Here is a 22,922-nt window from a genome sequence, read left to right on the forward strand (position 1 = left end):
GATTTTTAATCTTAGTTTCAGCCAAATCAGCCCCGTGTGGCTGCGGGCACGGCTGTATGGGCCAGGGCTGGCATGGCGTGGCGTGGTGGGGGTGCACTGGGGCCCGGGGAGGCAGCGTGGATCAAGTGCAGCAGATCCTGTGCACCCCCAGGAGTACATGCGTATGATGGGGCTCAGCAGCTGGCTGCTCTGGACTGCGTGGTTCCTCCTCTTCTTCCTCCTCCTCCTTGTCGCTGTCTCCTTCATGACCCTGCTCTTCTGCGTCAAGGTGAGCGCGGCCCCAGAAGGGAGTCTGACGTGAAAAGCAAGGCGTCCAGGATGGGGGGTGGTGGGCAGAGACACCCGTGGCACCCCCAGGGAGACCCCCAAGACTCCGCCCTGGTGGGAGGGAGCGCTGTGTGGCACCTCCTCCTGCCCGTCCCAGTTCCAATGGTGGAGACTGCCCCCACAGAGGGCACGGAGGTGGCCCTGTGTCCCTGTCCCCCACCACCAGCTGCCCCTGCCGCGCAGGTGAAGAAGGACGTAGCCGTGCTGGCGCACAGCGACCCCACGCTGCTGCTGGTCTTCCTGGCCTGCTTTGCTGTCTCCTCCATCTCCTTCAGCTTCATGGTCAGCACCTTCTTCAGCAAAGGTGAGTTGTCCTGTCTTAGGGGATCCCCAGCTCAGAAGACGGCAGTGTTTCTCTTGGGATGAGTGAGGCTCAGGGGTCCGAGGGCATCTGAACAGAAACGACCCAGGGGCCGACGTGTTCTTTACTCTGCGCCTCCTCCACATTCAGCTTTCTAAGTATTGGCATACATCCTTGAACAGTTCTTTCAGTGAAGCTCGGCAAGGGGTTAATTCTCCTTGACTTTCTGTGTCCCAAGAGAGCTCTGTTTTGCCCTCACTTCCGAAGGCGTGTAAGCATCTCCTTGGCACTTTGATAACATTAGCTTGTGGCCACGGGGCTTCCCTTATTGCTGGGAAGAAGGCTGCTGATGGTCTAGGTCTGGTTTTTCTGTGTGGATGTTTGGATCTGAGGATCTCAGACCTTCATTTCAGTTCATCATCTGCGCCCTGTTATTCCCCCATCTCTCCTATTAAACCTGACTCGGAGCCTCTCAGGCTGCCCTTCATGTCTTGTAACTAACTTCTTTTTTTTTTTTCATTATTGTGGTAAAATACATATAAATTTACTGCCTTAACCGATTTTGTTCATTTGGTTGTTTTTGGTTGCACTGGGTTTTTTGCTGCTCCACGGAGGCTTTGTCTAGTTCTGAGCAGGCTTCTCCTTGTGGCGGCTTCTCTTGCTGTGGCTCGCAGGCTCCAGAGCTCAGGCTCAGTCGCTGTGGTGGACGGGGTTAGTTATCTCGAGGCATGTGGGATCTTCCTGAGCCACGGATTGAACCTGCGTCCCCTGCATTGGCAGGCAGATTCCTAACCGCTGGACCACCAGGGAAGCCCCTGATGTCCTCAACAGATCTTTAGGGCATAAAGAACTCTTAAGGCCAGAGTCTGTGGGGGTCACTGCATGGACTAAAGCCCCCTGTCTCCCCACCCAGCACCCGTAGACACTTGCCTCTTTCAGGTCTTTCCCACGTGTCACCTTCCCATCCAGGCCTCCCTTGGCCACGTGGTTACAGTCGCAGCCCCCAGCCCAGGGTGCATCTTGTCCCGGGTCAGCGGCTTCCTGCCCGTCGCAGGCTGTGCCCACCCAGCATCCCTGCCTTGCTGGCTTTCTTGTCCACCAGCCATGTACGCGCCGGTCCTAAGCTCCCCCAGTTCCACCAGCTATGTACGCACTGGTCCTAAGCTCCCCAAGTGGAGGGCTTTGCCTCCCTGGTGCCTGGACCAGGGCCTGGCACTGATCGAGTCCAATGAGTCTCTGTGGGCCGAATGAGTGAACGAGACAGGGCGGGGCTGGGGGTGCGCAGTGGGTGGTCAGGGCTCAGTGTTGGTCACGTCAGGTGAAGGCAGCTGGAGGCGGGTCTGTGAGAGAGGGTGGAGCAGTCACGGTGGGGTCCCTGGGATGGGGCAGACACGTGCCGCTCCAGGTGGAGTGGTGTTCCCTGTGGCATAGGCATCCCGACAAGGGAAGAGGCTGTGGACTGAGTGGGGTCCCCCCAGCACTGAACTTCGGTCCCCAGCCAATGTTAGGCTGGGGTCGGGTGGCTCGCACGAGGGACGGGTCCTTGGTGCCCCAGGGGGTGCTGGGGGTACACACGCCCGTCTTGCCCTCTCTCCATCCACAGCCAACATGGCAGCAGCCATTGGCGGCTTCCTCTACTTCTTCTCCTACATCCCCTACTTCTTCGTCGCTCCTCGGTACAACTGGATGACGCTGAGCCAGAAGCTCTTCTCCTGCCTCCTGTCCAATGTCGCCATGGCGATGGGAGCTCAGCTCATAGGGAAATTTGAAGCCAAAGGTGAGTAGTCTCCCTTTTCATAGCTGCCCTTGCTGGTTCAGTTGCCCTAAGAGGGTCTGAGCAGAGGGCCCTCCAGCCCCGAGACGCTCGCTCCAGCCACGTCAGTGCAGCTCCACAAGCCAAGCACCCGGAAGGCACATCCTCACGAAGGGGAGAAGGGGCCGGAGCCACAAGGGAGGCAGATCAGAGACATGTGGCGGACTGGACAGAGAGTCAGGGTGTCCACCGTGACATCAGCCACTGCCTTCCCTTCTCTGAGCTCCCCACGAAGCCCTGCCTGGGACCAGCTGTCACTGTCGGAAGACACTGGACGTGAGAGTCTACATCTGCCGGTCATGGGGCACAGGCTGGTCACCTCTGAGTCTCTGCCTGCCTCATGGGTTTAGGGTTCCTAGGCCTGGGGTCTCAGTCTGTGAGTTCAATAGCTCCCAGCTCTCGGTAAAGCAGTGGAATTAGCATCTCCCCTCCCCCTGTTTCCCTGATACCTCCTGCAGGGATTGGCAATGAAGACAGGGAACCTGAGAGAGGAACAAGGGACACACCAGGACATGGCTTTCTCGGGTTTTGTGACATTTCCTAACCTGTAAAATGTCATGTGTTAGTTGCTAAGTCGTGTCTGACTCTGCGACCCCATGGACTGTAGCCCGCCAGGCTCCTCTGTCCATGGAATTCTCTAGGCAAGAATACTGGAGGGGGTTGCCATTTCCTTCTCCAGGGGACCTTCCTGACCTAGGGATCGAACCCTGGCCTGCTGCATTGCAGGCGGATTCTTTACACTCTGTTCCACTAGGCTTAGGTGTAAAGTGTCTTGGCAGTCATAAACGCTGCTGGGCTGATGCTGGCCTGGGGACTCCCGTTTTTGCTCAGATTTCACTTGACGTGGAGTCAAGGCTCGTCTGAAGGCTGAAAGTGCACCTGGTCTTACCCTTCACCCCACACCTGCTGGGAAATCTCTAGCGGCAGAGCACTCACCTCTCAGGAGAAGGCCCTGATCGTTCCCATCACTCAGACCCTCTCACGGAAAGGCTTGAAGAGGCGCGTGGACCCAGACGTGGCCCGCCTTCCCGCTTCCTCGGCTCTAAGCAGAGGCAGGAGGGACAGGATGGGTTTCCGCATGGCCCGTGTTGTGCTGGCGTCCGTCCTGGGAGACCTGGCATTGCTCTGCTCGCAGGAGGGGAAACACAACCCCACTTCTCAGCCCCACCCCACACCGACATCCTCTTTCAGGCGCAAAGCCTGCGTTTCTTCCAGGCCTCAATTCCTACTTCTCATGGCTTACTGGCTGTGGTCTAAGGAGGGAGGGCGTGGATGTCCACAAGAACCTTCAGTGTGGCTTTATCCTTCATTAGAATGTTTTTCTTCAGCTGACACGGGGGACTTGTAAATATATGTGTCTCTCTGTGTTCAGCAGTGTGCGATAAACTGTGGATTTTTTTTTTTTTAATGCATAGTACCTTCCAGGGCTCAGATGCTCTTTAAAATGAACATTTGCAAAGAGAAGTCAAACTAGATGGCGCTGTTTTCAAAATTCTATACTGAATTTTCCTAAAACAGACAAATTTGTAGTTTGGAAGTTAACAGAGCACAAGGCTGGAGACCAGCCATTTCCACCAGGGGCCCTGGAGTCAGCCACACAGAAACCCCCAGGCATCCTTTGGACGGTGATGCTACAAACCAGTGAGAAGACAGGACACCACGAGCACCGCTAAACAGAGCTTTATGTGCACTGACATGTTTCCCTTCTCTGAAAAGACCTGTATTAAATGCACCTCATACGTGTATGTGTACATGTGTCCATGTGTCTGTGTATAGATGTGTTGTGTAGATGGACGCGCTTGCACACGTATATGTCGCAAATCAAACATGAGGCCCTCTAGTCAGTTCATGAGCTTTGCTGGTTCTGTGACACCGATCTAGGGACCTGCTCTGGTCTGAAAGGCCAGGGGAGAGCTGTCGGGTTTGCTGGGAGCTGGGGGCCGCCACGCTGACTCTGCCCTGCGGGTCCGCGTCAGGCCCGTCTCCTGGTGTGTCTTCCAGGCACAGGCATCCAATGGCGAGACCTCCTGAGTCCCGTCAATGTGGACGACGACTTCACCTTCGGGCAGGTGCTGGGCATGCTGCTGCTGGACTCCGTCCTCTACGGGCTTGTGGCCTGGTACGTGGAGGCCGTCCTCCCGGGCCAGTTCGGCGTGCCCCAGCCCTGGTACTTCTTCATCCTGGTGAGTTCTGATGGCCACCTGCGTGCCCCAAGCCCTTCCATCCCCTGACCTACAATGCCCAGGTCCGAGAGAAGGAGCTGGAACTGGCCGGCTGGCCACAGGGCCTGCACACAGCCCCACCCAAGCCGCCTTCCTCAAAAAATATCTGGTTGGGTTTTATGCACACAAAGTAACAGAGCTTCTTGCAAAACTGATCGTGTTGCTGGAGTGAACAGCACAATCCCACCACCCAGAGAGGAACACCGCTGACACTCTGGGTGTAGTTCTTCAGATGGTTTCCTGTGCGTGTGCGGCATGCGTGTATGTTATCTGACATCTATACGTTTGTTCTTAGAAAAGGGGATGATGTAAAAATGCTTGAGACTTGCTCTTTTTTTCTAGGTACGTTTTATAAAGTCTTAGTCGCTCAGTCGTGTCCAACTCTTTGTGACCCCATGGACTTTAGCCCCCCAGGCTCCTCTGTCCATGGGATTCTCCAGGCCCAAATACTGGAGTGGGCAGCCATTTCCTTCTCCAGGGGAGCTTCCCAACCCAGGGATCAAACCCGGGTCTCCTGCATTACAGGTGGATTCTTTACCATCTAAGCCACCAGGGAAGCCCAGTGTACATCTTAGGTATTTTAAGTACATATACATATGGGTCTATTTACAAATACACTTTTAGATTTTATCTGTGCATATTTATAATTTTTTAATGTATTTGTAAATATATTTCTATTCAAACATGCATTTTTCTCAACCAGCTTCACTTTTTAACGACTATACAGTATTCATGCGTGCACCACCAAATTGTTAACAAATTCCCTGTTGATTAGCTAGGTTAGCCAGGAGCCACTTTATTGTTTATCTTTGGTTCAACTAATCTTTATCAAGTGTCCATTCACTTTGTCATTGTTGTCCAGTCGCTAAGTCGTGTCTGGCTCTTTGTGACCCCATGGACTGCAGCACGCCAGGCTTCCCTGTCCTTCACTATCTCCTAGAGTTTGTCCAAGTTCATGTCCATTGAATCAGTGATGCCATCCAACCATTGATCCTCTGCCACCCTCTTCTCCTTTTGCCTTCAGTCTTTCCTAGCATCAGGGTCCACTCATTATTTCATCAAATCTAAGATGGTCCTGATTCTTAGAGGCACCATCACTTTGACACCAAGAAAGAAAAATACTGGCCATTGTTCTGTGTAGTGGTTTCTGTAATCTGTAAGACACATTCTGATTTCAAAGTCTCTTACAATGAGAGACAGGTGTCCCCCCAAACCAACGGAATATGACACGTTGGAACCGCCCCATTGGCTCTGGGGTACACGGGGAGTGGGGCTGGAGCTGTGGGTGATATATTCTCCCCCAGCAGGGCTTCCCCTGGGGGGCTTCTTCCAGGGCCCTGTGCTCACCTCTCCTGTGACCCCGCCCACACCACTGTGCCAACCATGTGCCACCCTCGAGTGACCCCTGCGCTGCGGGAGCCAGACCGTGGGAGGGAGGCCGGCCCGAGGCCGTCTGGTTTGTTTCACGAGCACCCGAGAGGATGTAGCCGGGCCTCCCCACATCGCCCTGGGCAGGACCGCTTTCTGACCTGGCTTCGTGTTCAGTTTCTTGGTTTACTTTTCCTCCTATCACCTCTGAGCTCTGTGCACAGTGAGCCCTTGTGGCAGAACAGGGAACAGACTCAGCACTTCCCACGGCAGTGGGCGCGGAGCTGCGCGGGGTCTCCGTCCGACCCCAGGACTCTCTGCAGTGCGTTCTCTGCAGCAGCACCTCGCGGGCGAGGCTGGGGCTGGTAGGCTCGCAGCTCCAGCGTGTCGGTCAGTGGTTGCTCTGTGTGTGGCAAAGAAAAAATGAGCTGACGTAACTAGGCTGATCGAGATTTCTGTTCTAGCCCTCGTACTGGTGCGGACGCCCAAGGACGGCGCTCGGGAAGGAGGAGGAGGACGACGACCCTGAGAAGGTGCTCAGGACCGAGTACTTTGAAGCTGAGCCTGAGGACCTGGTGGCCGGGATCAAGATCAAGCATGTGTCCAAGGTGCCACGCCTGTGGGGACTAGACCGCAGCATCACAGGGCAGGAACCATCCTCTGGGCCTCACTTTTCCTGGGTTCCTGGGGCTGCCCTCTGACTGGCACCCAGGCACCGGCTACCGAGGCTGTGCCCCAGGGCCCAGTGTGGAGGCTCAGGATCGAGTCAGGACCTGCTGTTGCCCCCCCTTAACCTCTGACCAGCTTGGCAGTGGACGCTCTCTGGGCTTGCTGTATGCAATGCCTGGTCTTCTAGACCTTCTAGTCCTGCCGAGACGCTGGGTGCTGGGGGCTTGGGGAGGGGCAGGTCGGGAGCCGCAGGAAGGAAGGAGTCTTCCGTCAGTACTCTGGCCTTGCGGTGCGCTGGGCATGATCTCCACCCAACACCCTTGGGTGGACGGGGATTCCCACGGGAGTAAGATGGAGGGCCTCTGCGGTGAGGGCCCAGGGGGCTCCTGATGCCCAGGGTCGCCCCTGCCTCTCCTGCAGGTGTTCAGAGTGGGGAACAAGGGCAAGGCGGCTGTCAGAGACCTGAACCTGAACCTGTACGAGGGCCAGATCACCGTCCTGCTGGGCCACAACGGCGCAGGGAAGACCACCACCCTCTCCATGCTCACAGGTGAGGACCCGGCCTCCACGCCCCCTCCCCACCCCTGACCGCCGGCCACGTGTCCTTAGGTGGCTGTCCTGTCCACGCTGAGAGCTGTGGAGCCGTGGGGGCCCTGGGACAGGGTGGGAGCCCCTTAGGCCACAGGGAAGGGCTCCACCCACACTGATGGGGGTCCCGTGCCCACTCTCCTAAAAGCCGTCCTGGACACGCCGGCCCAGCTCTGCCAGTCGCCCCATCCTCCCTGAGCACAGGCTCAAGTTGGGACTTGGGGTCCAAGGGTGTGGGGGACATGCCACTCATCCCTAATAAGCCGAGGTGCCCGGGATCAAGATCCTGTGGGGACCGGGCCACAGGGTCAGGAGGTCATGGGGCAGTAACCATCCTCCGGGCTTTGCTTCTCCTGGGTTCCTAGGACTGCCCTCTGACCCGCTCCCCCAGGTACCAGCCACCCACCCCATCTCTGTCTGAGGGCTCAGGGCCGCGTCAGCACCCAGGACTGATGACCCTCCTCTGTCTCTGGAGGCCCACTCGGTGGGGCGGGGCGCTCACCACGCGAACCAGGGAGGCTCAGCCCTCCTCCTGCTCCTGGAGGGTGTTTGCATTGACCTCAAGCCCCGGGGTCTTCTGCTCGGCCCTAGGTCTCTTCCCCCCGACCAGTGGACGAGCCTACATCAGCGGGTACGAAGTCTCCCAGGACATGGATCAGATCCGGAAAAGCCTGGGCCTGTGCCCACAGCATGACGTCTTGTTTGACGACCTGACCGTTGCCGAGCACCTGTATTTCTACGCTCAGGTGAGCCGGCAGGGGACAGGGTGCGCGGGCTGCCGCAGTGGTCCCATCACCCGCGAGGCAGCCTCGGAGCCCTTAGCCTCCCAGCAAACCGAACCTGCCCCAGGGAGCCGTCAGCAGACTGTGGGGTGTGGGGTGGTCAGGGCGTGAGGTCCAGCATGGGGAGGGACAGGGACAGCACCAAGGCTGGTGCCGCCTGGACGGCCCGGATCTCCATCCCTGCCGTTTCAGCTGAAAGGCTTGCCGCGTCAGAAGTGCCCTGAGGAGGTCAAACGCATGCTGCACGTGCTTGGGCTGGAGGAGAAGCGGGATTCCCGGAGCAGGTTTCTGAGCGGTGGGATGCGGCGCAAGCTCTCCATCGGCATCGCCCTCATTGCGGGCTCCAAGGTAGGCCTGGGGGGCCTGTGGCGTGGCCTGCAGCCCAGGCCGGGGCTCTGCCGTCCTCACAGGGCTACCCCTCCACCCTCCAGGTGCTGATGCTGGACGAGCCCACCTCGGGCGTGGACGCCATCTCCAGGAGGGCCATCTGGGACCTTCTGCAGCAGCACAAGAGCGACCGCACCATCCTGCTGACTACCCACTTCATGGACGAGGCCGACCTGCTGGGGGACCGCATCGCCATCATGGCCAAGGGGGAGCTGCAGTGCTGTGGGTCGTCGCTGTTCCTCAAGGAGAAATACGGTGAGCGGGGCCGGCAGGCAGCTGAAAGTCCATTCCACACGGGGTCGCGTGGCTGGTCCAGGTGCGGGACAAAGTGTCCACTGGTCATGTTCCCCGAGGGCCCCTGAGGTCAGGTGGGGAGTGGCCTTCTCTAGACGGCCTGTCTGCTCCCTGTGGGTGGAGACCCGAGGCCCAGGCAGAGGGGCTGTGAGAATGACGAGGAGGAGAACAGAAAGTCTTAATGTGGAGCGTTGTTTGGCCTTGACTGGTGGACTAACAGTCAGTGCCGGCCCTGCCAAGAGCAGGGGTGCCATTGGAGGAGCCAAGTCTGCTTGCCAGCATCACAGCTCCCGAACAGGTGAGGGGCCCGTGGCACTGCCAAGGGTGGGTGGGCAGTGGGTGCAGTCAGCCCCCTCTTTGCTATGTGAGTGCAGCTTCCCTTCTGGAGGACTGCTCTCCATCCGGCATGGTCCTCGCAGGCCAGGTCTGCTCATGTCCCACCCGCAGAGGAAGCAAAGGCAGAGGAACAGCGCCCCTCCCCCAGACACCCCAGGAGGTGCACTCTGAACCCCCACAGCTTCCCCTGGCCAACACACAGCCCCGCAAGTGGCAGGTGACCCCAAGTGCTCACCATCAGGCTGGGGGGAGGCTGGAGAGGACGGCCTTTGTCCTGAGGCTCTGTTACCAAGGAAGCAGGGAGAAGAGGTCTTGGGGACAGTTTGGACCCAGCCTCTGCCACTTGCAGTCTGAAGTCTAGCTCTGCTCTCACCTCCTTGTGCTCAGCACTGCGGGTCCTCCAGCATCTCTCCCCAGTGAGGGTGAGGGGAGGGGAGCTGAGCCCCTCATGACAGCCCTGAGCCACCCTGAGGGGCATCGATTCCATTTCACTTGCCCCTACTCTGCAGCCCCTTCCCCAGGAGCCTGCCTCCTCCCCAGGGAGCCCAGGGCCCTGGGTGAACCCCACTGGGCTCACTGGGTGAGCACCGAACACTCTGGGGTGTTCAGGCGCAGGCTACCACATGACGCTGGTGAAGGAGCCCCACTGCAACCCCGAGGGCATCTCCCGGCTGGTCCAGCACCACGTCCCCAACGCCACCCTGGAGAGCAGCGCCGGGGCAGAGCTGTCGTTCATTCTTCCCAAGGAGAGCACGCACAGGTACATACGTGTGGCATGTGTGTGTCCAAGAGCACGCACAGGTACATACATGTACCCCAGAACACACACAGATACATATGTGTCCCAGAGCATGCATGGGCACGTGTGTGTCCCAGAGCATGCACAGGTACATATGTGTCCCAGAGCACGCATGGGCATGTCTGTGTCCCAGAACATGCACAGGTATATACGTGTCCCAGAGCACACACGGACACGTGTGTGTCCCAGAGCATGCACAAGTACATATGTGTCCCAGAGCACGCACGGGCACATGTTTGTCCCAGAGCATGCACAGGTACATCTGTGTCCCAGAACGTGCACAGGTACATCTGTGTCCCAGAACGTGCACAGGTACATACGTGTCCCAGAGCATGCATGGGCATGTGTGTGTCCCAGAGCGCACACAAGTACATATGTGTCCCAGGGCATGCACAGGTACATATGTGTCCTGGAGCATGCTTAGGCACACATCCTAGAGAGAGCACACAGAGGTACATACATGTCCCAGAACACACATAGGTGCAGATCTGAGAAGGGGGCTCAGTGGGACTGTGTGTGAGACACGCACCCTGCATCTGTGGGCTTGGCCAGGGTCCCTCTCGGCTCCTGGGCCGGTGATGGTTGGTACCTGGTGAGTCTACTTGCTGGGCCTGGGGTGCCAGGCCTCCCTGTGCATCAGGGCTGTACCCAAGGGAAAGGGTGGTCATCACAGGGTGTTGGGTGCACTGGCGCTCTCCATGTGTGGCTTGCTCCTCACACCGCAGCCACTCAGGGTTGGTGTGCAGCTGTGAACTCACATATCTTCTTGGTCTCATAGTCTGAGCTGTGGACACATGCCTTGTAAACAGAGCAGACTCCCCATGTGGGCAGGTAAAAACGAAACTTCTGATTCACATGCAGAAACTTTGGAACAGAAAACTTACAGGTGCAATTAATCTTGCTACCAGCCTGACTGAGCAATGTGGTTTTAATCATGGCAGCGTTCCCTGACTTAGATGTACTATAATTTGTTTTAACACCTACTCTGTCATCACATATTCATGTTTTACAGACACACACATGCAAATATGCTAATGCACATCTTTCTAGAAAACTCTGTTGAGGTCTCCAGTGGCCCCTTGGGATAGATCCCCAGCAGTGGGGTACCTGTTACCAGACTCCCCCGGACAGGTTTTGAGTTTGACTTCCCCAGCAACAGGACAGGGAGGGTCCATTTTACTGACGAGAGCTTTGAATCAGACTTCTCTTCATTACTTGTGTATCTCATGGGTGGGAATGGCCCACACTGCGTACTTATCATCTTGTGTTTCTTCCACTCCTGCTGGCAGATTGACCACTTCCGGTGCTTACTGGGTGCTAAGCGTCGCTTCTTCTGGCTGTTGCATGTCCCAGTCCTGTGTATTCAGTATTAACATTGACCACTTCTGTTGTACCTTTTTTCCAATTCATTGAAGTGAAGTGAAGTCGCTCAGTCGTGTCCGACTCTTTGCGACCCCATGGACTGTAGCCTACCAGGCTCCTCGGTCCATGGAATTTTCCAGGCAAGAGTACTGGAGTGGGTTGCCATTTCCTTCTCCAGGGTATTTTCCCAACCGAGGAATCGAACCCGGATCTTCCACATTGCAGGCAGACGGCAGACGCTTTACCGTCTGAGCCACCAGGAAGACCTAATTCATTGCTGCCTTCAAATTTTGTGAGAGGTTTTTCCCTCGCAGATATTTTACATCAAATGGGTTCTATCTTTTCCTTTGTGATTTCTCCTTAGAAAGGACTTCTGTGTCCTACAAGTCCATGATTATTCCCCAATTTCTTTTGGTTTGGTCTGTGACTTCATGTACGTGTGTGCCATCAAAGAGTGCCTTATAGGCCCAAGTACCCAAAAGAGGTTGTGTGGGGACTTCCCTGGCAATTTGACGGTTGGGATTTGGCACTTTCACTGCCGGGTTCAATCCCTGGTCAGAGAACTGAGATTCCACAAGCCACACAGCATGGCTGGCCAAAAAAAAAAAAGATTATTTAAAAAAATGCTATATTGGGGGAGGAAGGGGGACAGGGGATGACAAAGCTGAACTTTTTTACTGAGACACCATCTCCAGGAGCTCACCTTCCTTTGCCCCTCCCCCACACTGCACTGAGGTGATTATTTAGGAACACATCATCTAGAAAGTCACTGAGAAGCGACTTATCACCCTGGTCTCTTTTTTTTTCAGGTTTGAAAGTCTTTTTGCTAAACTGGAGAAGAAGCAGAAGGAGCTGGGCATTGCCAGCTTCGGGGCCTCCGTCACCACCATGGAGGAGGTCTTCCTCCGGTCAGTACCCGTGCATCTGCATCCGTCAGGCGCTCAGCCCTGCGGGTGGCTTTTCTAAAGGGTGATGATAAAGCAGTGCCCTTGACTGTCATCTGGAACACCCGTCCGAGGTGGACCCACAGCCCGGGGTGGCAGGAGGGCAGCAGGCCAGCCCTCAGGGCCTGAGCTCACATCTGCAGGGCCCTGTTAGTAACACCAGCACAGACTCGGCCAGGTTCCCGACACTCGGGTGACTCAGACCGCAGAGCAGTGGAACTCTGATGCCCGGATGCTCCACTCCCACCCTGTGTGTTGGCCCCTGCCCTGGGCCCCTCCAGGGAGCTCTTCTAGAGTTCAGGTGATCATCCCCAGGCATGTCTCCTTCTGTAGTGAAGATACGAAATTTAGCCTTCACCCCTCAGAACTGGGGCATGGGCTCCAGACAATTAACACATCGGTCAAACATTTCTTGAATGCTTTATTCAGCAGATACAGTGCTAGGAACAAGAAATACAAAAATAAATGTTATGCAGATTTTTTTCCTTGGGGCTCACAGCCTAGAGGAGGCAACACCATCAGTGAATATAAATACACAGGTGCACAGGTTGGCTGGCTCCCAGCCTCAGTGCAGCCCCCCACGCAGCCCAAGGCCATGACTCCGATCTCTGCCACCCGAGGACCTGCCAGCTTTGCCCCCACCTGCCCCCCACATGTACTTCTGAGTAGCTCAGTTGGTAAAGAATCTGCCTGCAATGCAGGAGACCCGGGTTTGATCCCTGGGTTGGGAAGTACACTGGAGAAGGAAATGGCAACTCACTCCAGTACTCTTGCCTGGAGAATTCCATGGACAGAGGAGACTGGCAGGCTACAGTCCATGGGATCGCCCCCCGCATGCACCGTCATGCCCGCCCCGAGGTGGTCCCTCCCAAGATACATTCTTCTGCCTCCTGGTCTCGGCATGCAGTGACCCCTGACCTGCAGGTCTCTACACTGTGACAAGCCCTCCCCACACTGCCGTTGTGCCCTGCGCCCCATCCTGTCTCCTGGACAGTCTGGGGCATAAATGCTGACCGTGGTCAGTCTCTCCAGGAGACCAGGGCCCTCAGGATCAGGGCCTGCCTGGTTGTCTCTCTCTCTCCTGGGCTTTGCCTGGTCTCCGCAGCTGGCGTCCTGGAAATAGGCAGGGATGAGTGCGTGAATGGGCACACGAAGGCCCAGCTGGCAGAACAGATGGCCATCTGCCTTAGTGCCCCTGACAGTCACTGGCTTTCCTCCTCTGCTGCCCCCTCCCTCCCCGAGGAGCCTCTTCTGAACCGGCCTCCGTGTCTCGGCCAGGGTTGGCAAGCTGGTGGACACCAGCATGGATATCCAGGCCATTCAGCTCCCTGCCCTGCAGTACCAGCACGAGAGGCGGGCCAGTGACTGGGCCGTGGATGGCCACCTGTGCGGAACCATGGACCCGACCGACGGCGTCGGTGCGCTGATTGAGGAGGAGTGCATTGCCGTTAGGCTCAACACCGGGGTGAGAGCGTGAGAGCATCAGAGGCCGTGAGGGCAAACGCGGGCATCCAGAGGGTCCAGGCCCCCAGGGAGAGGGCAGGTCGCAGTTCATGCTCCTGAAGGCTGGCCCAGAGAAGAAAAACCCAGAGCGTTTTAACTGAGCACCCACCACTTCTCGTTGTTCTAACTTGGCCATTCACGAACAAGTGCAAATGCCGTTCATAAGGCTGACCGCCCCATGTACATGTGCCCTGTACCCAGCGAGACAGAGGCAGCCGTGGGCCCGTTTTACAGACAGGAAGCTGAGGCCTGGGCCGAGGTCGCCTGGGCAGCTCACAACGGAGCTGGGCTCTGGTCCCTGCCAGCCTGACCTGCACAGTGAAGGACTGAGCGTGGGGAATACAGGCAGTGGGAGGTTTGTGCACCTGCTCTGCTGTGAGCGCGGCCAGAGTCTTCCAACCAGCAGGGACGGAAGGCCGAGGCCTTGGCTCCTCTCTGGGGTAGCACAGGGTCCCCTAACATCCTTGGATGATGGAATAGTGCCTGCCCTGCCGCCACAGCTGGTGTGAGGCCCCAAGGCCCAGGGGCACCTACAAGGAGGTGCTCTCATGGGTCCTCCATGTGAGGGCCCGGGCCCTGGGGGGAGGCCCGGGACCCAGCGCGCCACTGTCAGCCGGAGGCCCCGGGGGCAGGGGCGGGGCTGGCCCAGGCTGGCGGCCGTGTCACCCCCGTCCCCCTCTGTCGCAGCTGGCCCTCCACTGCCAGCAGTTCTGGGCCATGTTCCTGAAGAAGGCCGCCTACAGCTGGCGCGAGTGGAAGGTGGCAGCGGCCCAGGTCCTGGTACCCGTGACGTGCCTCACCCTGGCCCTCCTGGCCATCAACTACTCCTCCGAGATCTTTGATGACCCCCTCCTAAAGCTAACCCTGGGCGAATACGGCCGCACCGTTGTGCCCTTCTCGGTCCCCGGGACCTCTCGGCTGGATCAGCAGCTGTCAGAGCATCTGAAAGACATGTTGCAGGCCGAGGGCCAGGAGCCTCGAGAGGTGCTGGGTAAGGGGCATCTCGGGGGGTGTCCCAGGGGGCTCGGGGGCGTGGCTTGTGCTGGCAGAGCCCCCTTCTTACCCACGTGGGGGTGCAGAAGGAAGAGCTTGTGGCTATGGGGGTGCCCCCCCAGGCCTGCACCTTGGATCCTGTGGCCCCCACCCTGTGGCCCCACAGCCCCTGGACAGCTTGTGGGTGGAAGGTGATATGTCCTTTCTGTGGTTCCTGCGGCCCTTCGGGACAGGCACTCAGAGCAGGGCCTTGGCGGGCGGCCGGCCTTGAGCTGGTCATCCACACCACTGACCCTGCTGTTGCCCCTGCCACCGCCACACAGGTGACCTGGAGGAGTTCCTGATTTTCAGGGCCTCAGTAGAGGGGGGCGGCTTCAACGAGCGGTGCCTGGTGGCAGCGTCCTTCAGAGACATGGGCGAGCGCACGGTCGTCACCGCCCTGTTCAACAACCAAGCGTACCACTCCCCAGCCACTGCGCTGGCCATCGTGGACAACCTCCTGTTCAAGCTGCTGTGTGGCCCCCGGGCCTCCATCACGGTGTCCAACTTCCCCCAGCCCCGGAGCGCCCTACAGGCTGCCAAGGACCAGTTCAATGAGTATGTGCCCTGTCCTACCCCCTCAGGACCCTGTCCCCAAGTGCTCAGGACCTGCTCCTAGCACCAGCACTGACCGCCTCCACACCCAAAGCACTGCTGGGCTCCTCCCACGGGGACCCCAACCCCACACCCTCCCCAGCCTTCCACATACAACCTTTCCTGGGACAGCAGAGACTTTGGGGAGACCCCAGCCCACACACACCTAGGCCCCACCGGAGACTCCTGTGGATCTGGAGGGTGCTGCACCCTCTTCCCAAATCTGCACCCAGCGCTTGCCGATCTATGTCCTGGGGGTACGGCCTTCAGTGCCAAGTGTGTGTGTGTCGCTGCCCCTCAGTGGCCTCAAGTCGGGGACCATCTCAGGCATCTCTATCCTTGGCCTTGTCACCTTCATGGTGTAGGACTCTCCTCTTCCAGATTGCAGAGCCCCTAGACCTCTGGGGACTGTCCAGATGAAACCAGAAAAGTCTGTTTATTGCAGAACTGTCACCCCACCTCAGGGCAGTTCATTGATGGGGCTTTCATCGCCACCTCCCACTTTAGACTGCCTGCTGGCCCTTCGGTGTCCTCCTCCCCCTCCGCCCCCTCTCGACCCCACTGTGAAAGCAGAGACTGGGTGGCAGTCCTCTGTTCTCGCTGCACCAGGGGTCAGGCTGGGGAGTCGGGCTTAGCACAGTGAAAGTGGATGAGAACAGGAGTTTTTCTTTTGCTGAAACAGCTCTAAGAGATATGACCCACCTGCCATATGGTTCTCCAGTTCACGGTGCTATGACCCACCTGCCATATGGTTCTCCGGTTCACGGTGCACAATCGAATGGTTTCTAGTACATTGAGTGATGGAGCCATCACCACAGTATAGTTTTATCTAATATTTTCATTATCTTCAAGGAACCGCAGCACCGTGGCAGTCACTCCCCGTTCCTCTTCCCTCCACCTCTAAGCAGCCGGAGTCCACTCTCTGTCCCCGTGGTTTGCCTATCCTGGACATTTCCCGTAGGTGGAATCAGACACCGTGTGGCCTTGAGTGACTGGCTTTCACTCTCAAGACTCATCCACATGTGCCAGGACTTCATCAGTTCAGAGCACTCCCCACCCCAGCACCGCGTGTTGAAATGTTCAGGGGCTGGGGAGGGGGCAGTTTAAGGTACAGAATGATGCTGTCGGCGCTGGTCTCTGATAGGTGTTGCTGGCACCTGAAGGTCCTGCCCACTCAAGAACGAGAGTGGGGAGACTGCCACCACCCCGATGCCATGCCCAATGGTGGGTCTGACCCGGGCTGCCACAGAGCCGGGTGGAAGTGTCAGATACACACCTGAGTGTGGGGAGTGGATGCACAGGGAACAGATGGAAGGCCACTGGGAGGGCAGCAGTGCCATCACTGCGGACCGGATGCCCAGAAGGGGAGCTGTTCCTGGGTGGGGTAGGGGGATGCAGTTTTCCTGGTGCGGAGCCCCCTGAGGCTCTGGATTCTTCCTTAACCCCCTTTAGTGGCTGAGTCACTGCATCACCCACTTTGGACAGTAGGGAGCCAGCACTGGATGGCCCAGCTGCCCAGACATGCTGTGCTCTATCCCTGACCTGTCTTGTGCCCTCCCCACCTCCCACCACAGGGGCCGGAAAGGATTCGACATCGCCCTCAACTTACTGTTTGCCATGGCATTCCTGGCCAGCACATTCTCCATCCTAGCAGTCAGCGAGAGGGCCGTCCAGGCCAAGCATGTGCAGTTCGTGAGCGGTGTCCACGTGGCTACTTTCTGGCTCTCGGCTCTGCTTTGGGACCTCCTGTCCTTCCTCATCCCCAGTCTGCTGCTGCTGGTGAGCTGCGTGGCGCTGGGGCCTTTCCCCGCGCGTCTGGGGTTGGGGGAAGCCTGCAGAATCACCCTGGGCTCCCAGCAGGTGCTGGCGGCTCCACCCCTGCTGCGGGGTGGGGGGGGGTGGGGGGGGTGGGGGGGGGTGGGGGGGGGTGGGGGGTGGGGGGGGGTGGGAAGGCCCTGGCAGCTCCGCCCATCTTCACGCCCCACCCCGCCGCTTTCACGCCCCGCCCCGCCTTTCAGCCCCGCCCCCTCCTGTCTTCACCTCCCGCCCCTGCCTGTCTTCAGGCCCCGCCCCTCCTGTCTTCACCACCCTGACTGACCCTGCCCATCTTCACGCCCCGCCCCTCCCAGCTTCACCCCACCCCCACCCCCGCCCCCCGCCCATCTTCACGCCCCACCCCCTCCCTTCTTTGCTCCCCACCTCCCGTCTTCGCGCCCTACCCCTCCACTCTTCACGCCCCGCCCCCCGACCTCTGCTCCTTTGGGAGATGGGGCCTGGGGGCTGCTGGGCAGGGACTCACGCACCCTGTCTGTGCCGCTGCAGGTGGTGTTCAAGGCCTTCGACGTGCACGCCTTCACGCGGGACGGGCACGTGGCCGACGTCCTGCTGCTGCTCACGCTCTACGGCTGGGCCATCATCCCCCTCATGTACCTGATGAGCTTCTTTTTCTCTGGGGCGGCCACCGCCTACACGCGGCTGACCATATTCAACATCCTGTCGGGCATCGCCACCTTCCTCGTTGTCACCATCATGCGCATCCCAGGTGGGCGCCAGGAGCCCACCCCCTCACCCACTCCGTGACCCGCAGAGCCGCTCAGCCAGCCGGCACCCTGGCCAGCCGTGCTGCAGCCGCTGTGCCCAGGCGGCCCTGCCCCACGGCACCCGTGCACCCGCACCAGCAGGAGAGCAGGCCCGGTGCTGGATCCCTGGGGCAGGCATGGCTGAGCTGCGTGGGGAACTCCGGACGCCAGCTCTTCCTGCACCGCACATACAGGTACAGTGTGTCCTCCCGCGCTGACTGGCCTGTGCTTCCTCCCCACAGCGGTCAAGTTAGAAGAACTTTCCAGAACCCTGGACCGCGTGTTCCTGGTGCTTCCCAACCACTGCTTGGGGATGGCGGTGAGCAACTTCTACGAGAACTACGAAACCAGACGGTACTGCACCTCCTCCGACGTGGCGGCCCACTACTGCCGGAAATACAGTGAGTGTCCAGGCCTTACTCCGGACAGCTGAACCCCTCACAGGCACAAGGGCCACCTCGAAGGTGAAGCCGCCAAAATGCGGGCAGTGCTTGGGTCCTCATGTGGCTGTGACACAGCCTTAGAGGCCCAGTGGGCCCCACCTGTGCAGCCTTCACCCAGGGCTTGGGCACAGGCACTTAGGGGTCGGGAGGGAGGGCTGGGGGGGCTGGGACCCCTGGAGGGGGGGGCGCTCCAGGCCACGGGTGCAGCACCCTGTCCCGTGTTGCACAGACATCCAGTACCAAGAGAACTTCTACGCGTGGAGCACCCCGGGGGTCGGCAGGTTCGTGACCTCCATGGCCGCCTCAGGGTTTGCCTACCTCACCCTGCTCTTCCTCGTGGAGGCCGACCTGCTGTGGAGGCTGAAGACCTGCCTGTGTGCCTTCCAGAGGAGGCGGGCACTGGTGAGTGGCCCGTCGGGCCTCCAGCTGCTCTGCAGGGGAGCACCCTGCCACCGAGGTCGGCCTTCCTTGGGGCCACTGCGCAGGGAGTCCACCGGCAGCGCTCACAGCGTCCCCTGGGGCTCTCTAAAGCCATGGGTCGAGGGAGCCTGGGGCCTCGGGGATCTCAGTTTCCCCGGAGACCTGGGGGCCCCGGCACCCTCGTGTTTGTCACATACATTTCCTCCCCAAACAAACAAAACCTGCCAAGACAGCACTTGCAGGACAGGTGGCCCCAGGGCTAATGGGGCAGACACTAGGCTTTTCTAAGGAAAGGGGTGTGTATTTCCTCGGGGCCAGTGTCAGCCCTGATGGCCGCCCAGCTCTCCTGGGAGAGGGGTGGGAGACCTGAGTTGGCCCGCGTGGGGCTGAAATGGGGTGAGCGGCCTGGGAGACCTTAGTTAGCTCTTCCTCCCGCGGGAACGGACCCCTCGGGGGAGCTCACCCCGGCGGTCTCTTTTCCAAACAACTAGACAGAAGTGTACACCCGGACGGCGGCGCTCCCTGAAGACCAGGACGTGACGGACGAAAGGAACCGCATCCTGTCCCCCAGCCTGGACTCCCTGCTGGACACGCCTCTGATCATCAAGGAGCTCTCCAAGGTGAGGCGGCCCGCCCCGGCTGGCCCTGCCCAGACTGCTCTGCTCCGCCCCACCCCGGCTGGCCCTGCCCTCGGCCGGCTGCCCCCGCCTCCGCATGGCTGTGTTCTCCGCGCACGCGCAGGTGTACGAGCAGCGGGCGCCGCTCCTCGCTGTGGACAAGGTGTCCCTCGCGGTCCAGAAAGGGGAGTGCTTCGGCTTGCTGGGCTTCAACGGAGCCGGGAAAACCACGACTTTCAAGATGCTGACCGGGGAGGAGACTATCACCTCTGGGGACGCCTTTGTTGGGGGCTACAGCATCAGCTCTGACATCGGGAAGGTGGGTGCGGCCAGGGAGGCAGGGATGAGGCTGGCCTCTGGCTCGAGGCTCAGGGAGAGCAGGACGAGGCAGTGGCCGCGGCCAGAGCTAAGCAAGTGGTGGAGAGAGGAGTGAGGCTGTATCAGAGCACCCGGGGCTGGAAGGGACCAGGCGCGGCAGGCAGGCAGGCTGAGACCGGGTCCCCCCCAACCCCGGACTAGTGACATCTCTGGACCTGGGCACAGAGCGGCACCCACAGAACTCTGTCCTCTCAAAAGGACTCCAGTCTGTGTGCGCAGTGATGGCAATGGTGCCCTGGGCCATTCAAACCAAGAACCAAAAGCTGGATGAAAGGTTAACCTTAAACCCCATGGTTGAGATCATGGAAGAGCGAGAGGCTTAGTGACGACCCCCAGCTGGAGTCTGCAAGCAGGAGCCACCCCTGCACAGAGGCCACTCTGGCCCCTGAGATTTGGGCGTGGGTTAAGGACCTTATTGTGTGTAGGGGGCAGAAACGAAGAGGCACCCCTCTGAGTTAGCATGAAGCAGGCCATCCTGCTCCCGGGGACTGTGTGAACAGTTCCACATGTGCTGAGCATGGCAGCGGAAGGAGCAGAGAAGGGCCTGTGCCTGGGAGTGACAGCATCTACTGAACCAGCATCAGGGGCTCCCAGTCAGCCATGCCGCAACCACAGCACGCAGAGCACCCTCTCTGCAGGAAGGCTTTCATCCTGGACCTCCGAGAACCCCTCACGTAGTATTTCAAGGCCTGAACAGCACACAAGAAAAGCAGACGGAGGAGACCCCATGCTGTGGCTGGAGCCCACAGACACCAGGGCTCTGTAGGGGTCAAGCCCACCACTTTGGATTTGCAGTTAGCAGACCCAGATTATAAAACAACCGTGTTTCCTTTGTTCAGAGAAATAAACAAGATTGAAAAGGCATGCAAGGGAGAGGGCTCTATAAACGTGGTCCAGGAAATGCAGGCCAGGGTGAGGAGCCTGAGACACGTTTATTCTGCGCTCCAGTTGGAAGGGAGAGAATAGGGAAGAGAGAGTAACTGCCACGGTCACAGCCAAGAAGGTCTCCAAACCAGTTAAGACCAGATCCTGGAAGCCTGAGAACCCAGAGGAGGTTAAAGAAAAAGAAACCCCATCTCTGGAATCCACAGAACCCAGGCATGCTTGTGCCCACCAGCTGCCGAACGTGGCTGGAGCTGGAGGCCAGACATGCAGCGTTCTGGCTTTGCTGAACGTGGCCACTCACCCGAGCCCAGCTGCCATGCTGTCTTCTTAGGCTACACCCCACCCCAAAGGTGTCGCCAACAAACGTCTCTTAATAAAGGGAGAAAGGGAAGGTCCCAGCACACGTTAGGTGTTTGTTAAACATCCGATGAAGTACAGAGTGGATATCTCTCAGCTGTAAAGCGTTGCATAGACACGGTCACTTAGTACAATCAATGCATTCCTGTAGCCGTCCGCCCCCTTGCTGCCGAGGGTAGACCAGGCTTTGGCCAGTCTCTGACCCCTGGTTGGGGGGCAGTCTGGGTCCCAGTGCTCCCAGCCCTCACTGAGCCAGGCAAGCCTCTCTAGTGTCCCCACCGAAGTGCCATTTGGCAAGTTTTGGCAGAGGGTAGCCGCCAGTTCCAGTGCACCAGCTGAGGGACCACCTTGGGGAGATCTCCTGAGAGAAGGCTTCTGACCTACCAACTCCCTGCTGTGCTCCAACCCCAGGTGCGGCAGCGAATCGGCTACTGTCCCCAGTTCGATGCCCTGCTGGACCACTTGACAGGCCGGGAGACACTGGTCATGTTCGCCCGGCTCCGGGGCATCCCCGAGCGCCACATTGGCGCGTGCGTGGAGAACACGCTGCGGGGTCTGCTCCTGGAGCCGCACGCCAACAAGCTGGTCAGGACGTACAGGTGTGCCTCAGTCCCGGTGACCCCAGACCTTCCCAGGGTGGGGTTGGGGTATCCCTTATCATAGAGCAGGGGGCACATGGGTCAGGGACTCCCACTCGTTGTTCCGTGATCCGCAGGGGTATGGCAGCAAGGCCCAGGCAGTGCTAGATGAGAAGGGCTACCCTGCAGGTACTCCCCACTGGAGGCATGGCCAGGCCCCCAGTCAGGCCCCCTTGGGTGCAGACAGGCAGTGGTACCGCTCTCTGTGGGTTGCAGGACGACCCCATGCGCACGGCTCTTGAGGGCCTCCTGCTCTGTGAGGTAGGCCTTCCGGGCACGTTCACCTTGTTCTTCCCGGGGGCTCTGCCATCCCTGGGCTCCGTCCTCTGCTGGGACCTGGGACCCCACACTAACTGTCAGCTTCGCCTTCCCCCACACCCCCTCGGCCTCAGCGGTGGCAACAAGCGCAAGCTCAGCACTGGCATTGCCCTGCTGGGAGAGCCCGCGGTCATCTTCCTGGATGAGCCATCCACTGGCATGGACCCTGTGGCCCGGCGTCTGCTCTGGGACACCGTGGCACGGGCCCGAGAGTCTGGCAAGGCCATCGTCATCACCTCCCACAGGTACAGCCAGGATGGGGGCTGTGGGCTGGGTGGGCCAGGAGGGGCTGAGTGGACAGAAGATCTGTCAGCCTCTGGTGAAGAGTCTGTGAGGCGAGTGGGCCACACCCTGAGCGTGGGAATCAGGAACAGCTTGATCTGGGCGTCAGCACTTTCCTAGGTGCACGGTTTTGGCGTGGAGGGCAGGCATCAGCATTCCCCGCTGATATATCAGGCTCCGCCCCCTCTCCCCAGCATGGAGGAGTGTGAAGCCTTGTGCACCCGGCTGGCCATCATGGTGCAGGGTCAGTTCAAGTGCCTGGGCAGCCCACAGCACCTCAAGAGCAAGTTTGGCAGCGGCTACTCCCTGCGGGCCAAGATCCGGAGTGATGGGCAGCAGGAGGCCCTGGAGGAGTTCAAGGCGTTCGTGGGCCTGACCTTCCCAGGTATGTGCCGCAGAGGACGCCGTGCGTCTGTGCATCCCTGAGCACTGGGACCAGACTCACGATTCTGGGGCGAACGCCACCCTCCCCTGGCCGTCCAGCCTGGCCCTCAGGGGGACATGGTCTCTTCTTTGTGCAGGCAGCGTCCTGGAGGATGAGCACCAAGGGATGGTCCATTACCACCTGCCCGGCGATGACCTCAGCTGGGCGAAGGTGAGCTTGGGCCCCAGCAGGCCCCCAGCAGTCACTCCTTCTCCAGTCAGCTCTTTCCAAGGAACAATTGCTTTCAGTTTCTGCTCTTA

The 22,922-nt window shown here is 59.1% G+C and overlaps 1 protein-coding gene across 3 annotated transcripts in view; it reads left to right on the forward strand.

Moving 5' to 3' along the window:
• ABCA3 (ATP binding cassette subfamily A member 3) overlaps window positions 1-22,922 on the forward strand; it is a 41,635-nt gene that overhangs the window by 17,718 nt on the left and 995 nt on the right. For all 3 annotated transcript variants that reach the window (XM_044936179.2, XM_044936178.2, XM_025274964.3), the window contains 24 exons: window positions 152-268; window positions 511-631; window positions 2,232-2,405; window positions 4,443-4,624; window positions 6,496-6,639; window positions 7,121-7,250; window positions 7,880-8,034; window positions 8,263-8,418; window positions 8,502-8,712; window positions 9,697-9,847; window positions 12,058-12,156; window positions 13,471-13,657; window positions 14,383-14,686; window positions 15,012-15,285; window positions 16,896-17,100; window positions 17,644-17,863; window positions 18,143-18,301; window positions 18,573-18,745; window positions 19,255-19,383; window positions 19,505-19,699; window positions 21,412-21,599; window positions 22,031-22,201; window positions 22,433-22,623; window positions 22,760-22,833. In XM_044936179.2, coding sequence (XP_044792114.2) covers window positions 152-268; window positions 511-631; window positions 2,232-2,405; window positions 4,443-4,624; window positions 6,496-6,639; window positions 7,121-7,250; window positions 7,880-8,034; window positions 8,263-8,418; window positions 8,502-8,712; window positions 9,697-9,847; window positions 12,058-12,156; window positions 13,471-13,657; window positions 14,383-14,686; window positions 15,012-15,285; window positions 16,896-17,100; window positions 17,644-17,863; window positions 18,143-18,301; window positions 18,573-18,745; window positions 19,255-19,383; window positions 19,505-19,699; window positions 21,412-21,599; window positions 22,031-22,201; window positions 22,433-22,623; window positions 22,760-22,833 — 4,110 coding nt within the window. The remainder of the gene's footprint in view (window positions 1-151; window positions 269-510; window positions 632-2,231; window positions 2,406-4,442; window positions 4,625-6,495; window positions 6,640-7,120; window positions 7,251-7,879; window positions 8,035-8,262; window positions 8,419-8,501; window positions 8,713-9,696; window positions 9,848-12,057; window positions 12,157-13,470; window positions 13,658-14,382; window positions 14,687-15,011; window positions 15,286-16,895; window positions 17,101-17,643; window positions 17,864-18,142; window positions 18,302-18,572; window positions 18,746-19,254; window positions 19,384-19,504; window positions 19,700-21,411; window positions 21,600-22,030; window positions 22,202-22,432; window positions 22,624-22,759; window positions 22,834-22,922) is intronic.

This window comes from Bubalus bubalis, chromosome 24 (genome assembly GCF_019923935.1).
Source record: "Bubalus bubalis isolate 160015118507 breed Murrah chromosome 24, NDDB_SH_1, whole genome shotgun sequence".
Classification (NCBI taxonomy): domain Eukaryota; kingdom Metazoa; phylum Chordata; class Mammalia; order Artiodactyla; family Bovidae; genus Bubalus; species Bubalus bubalis.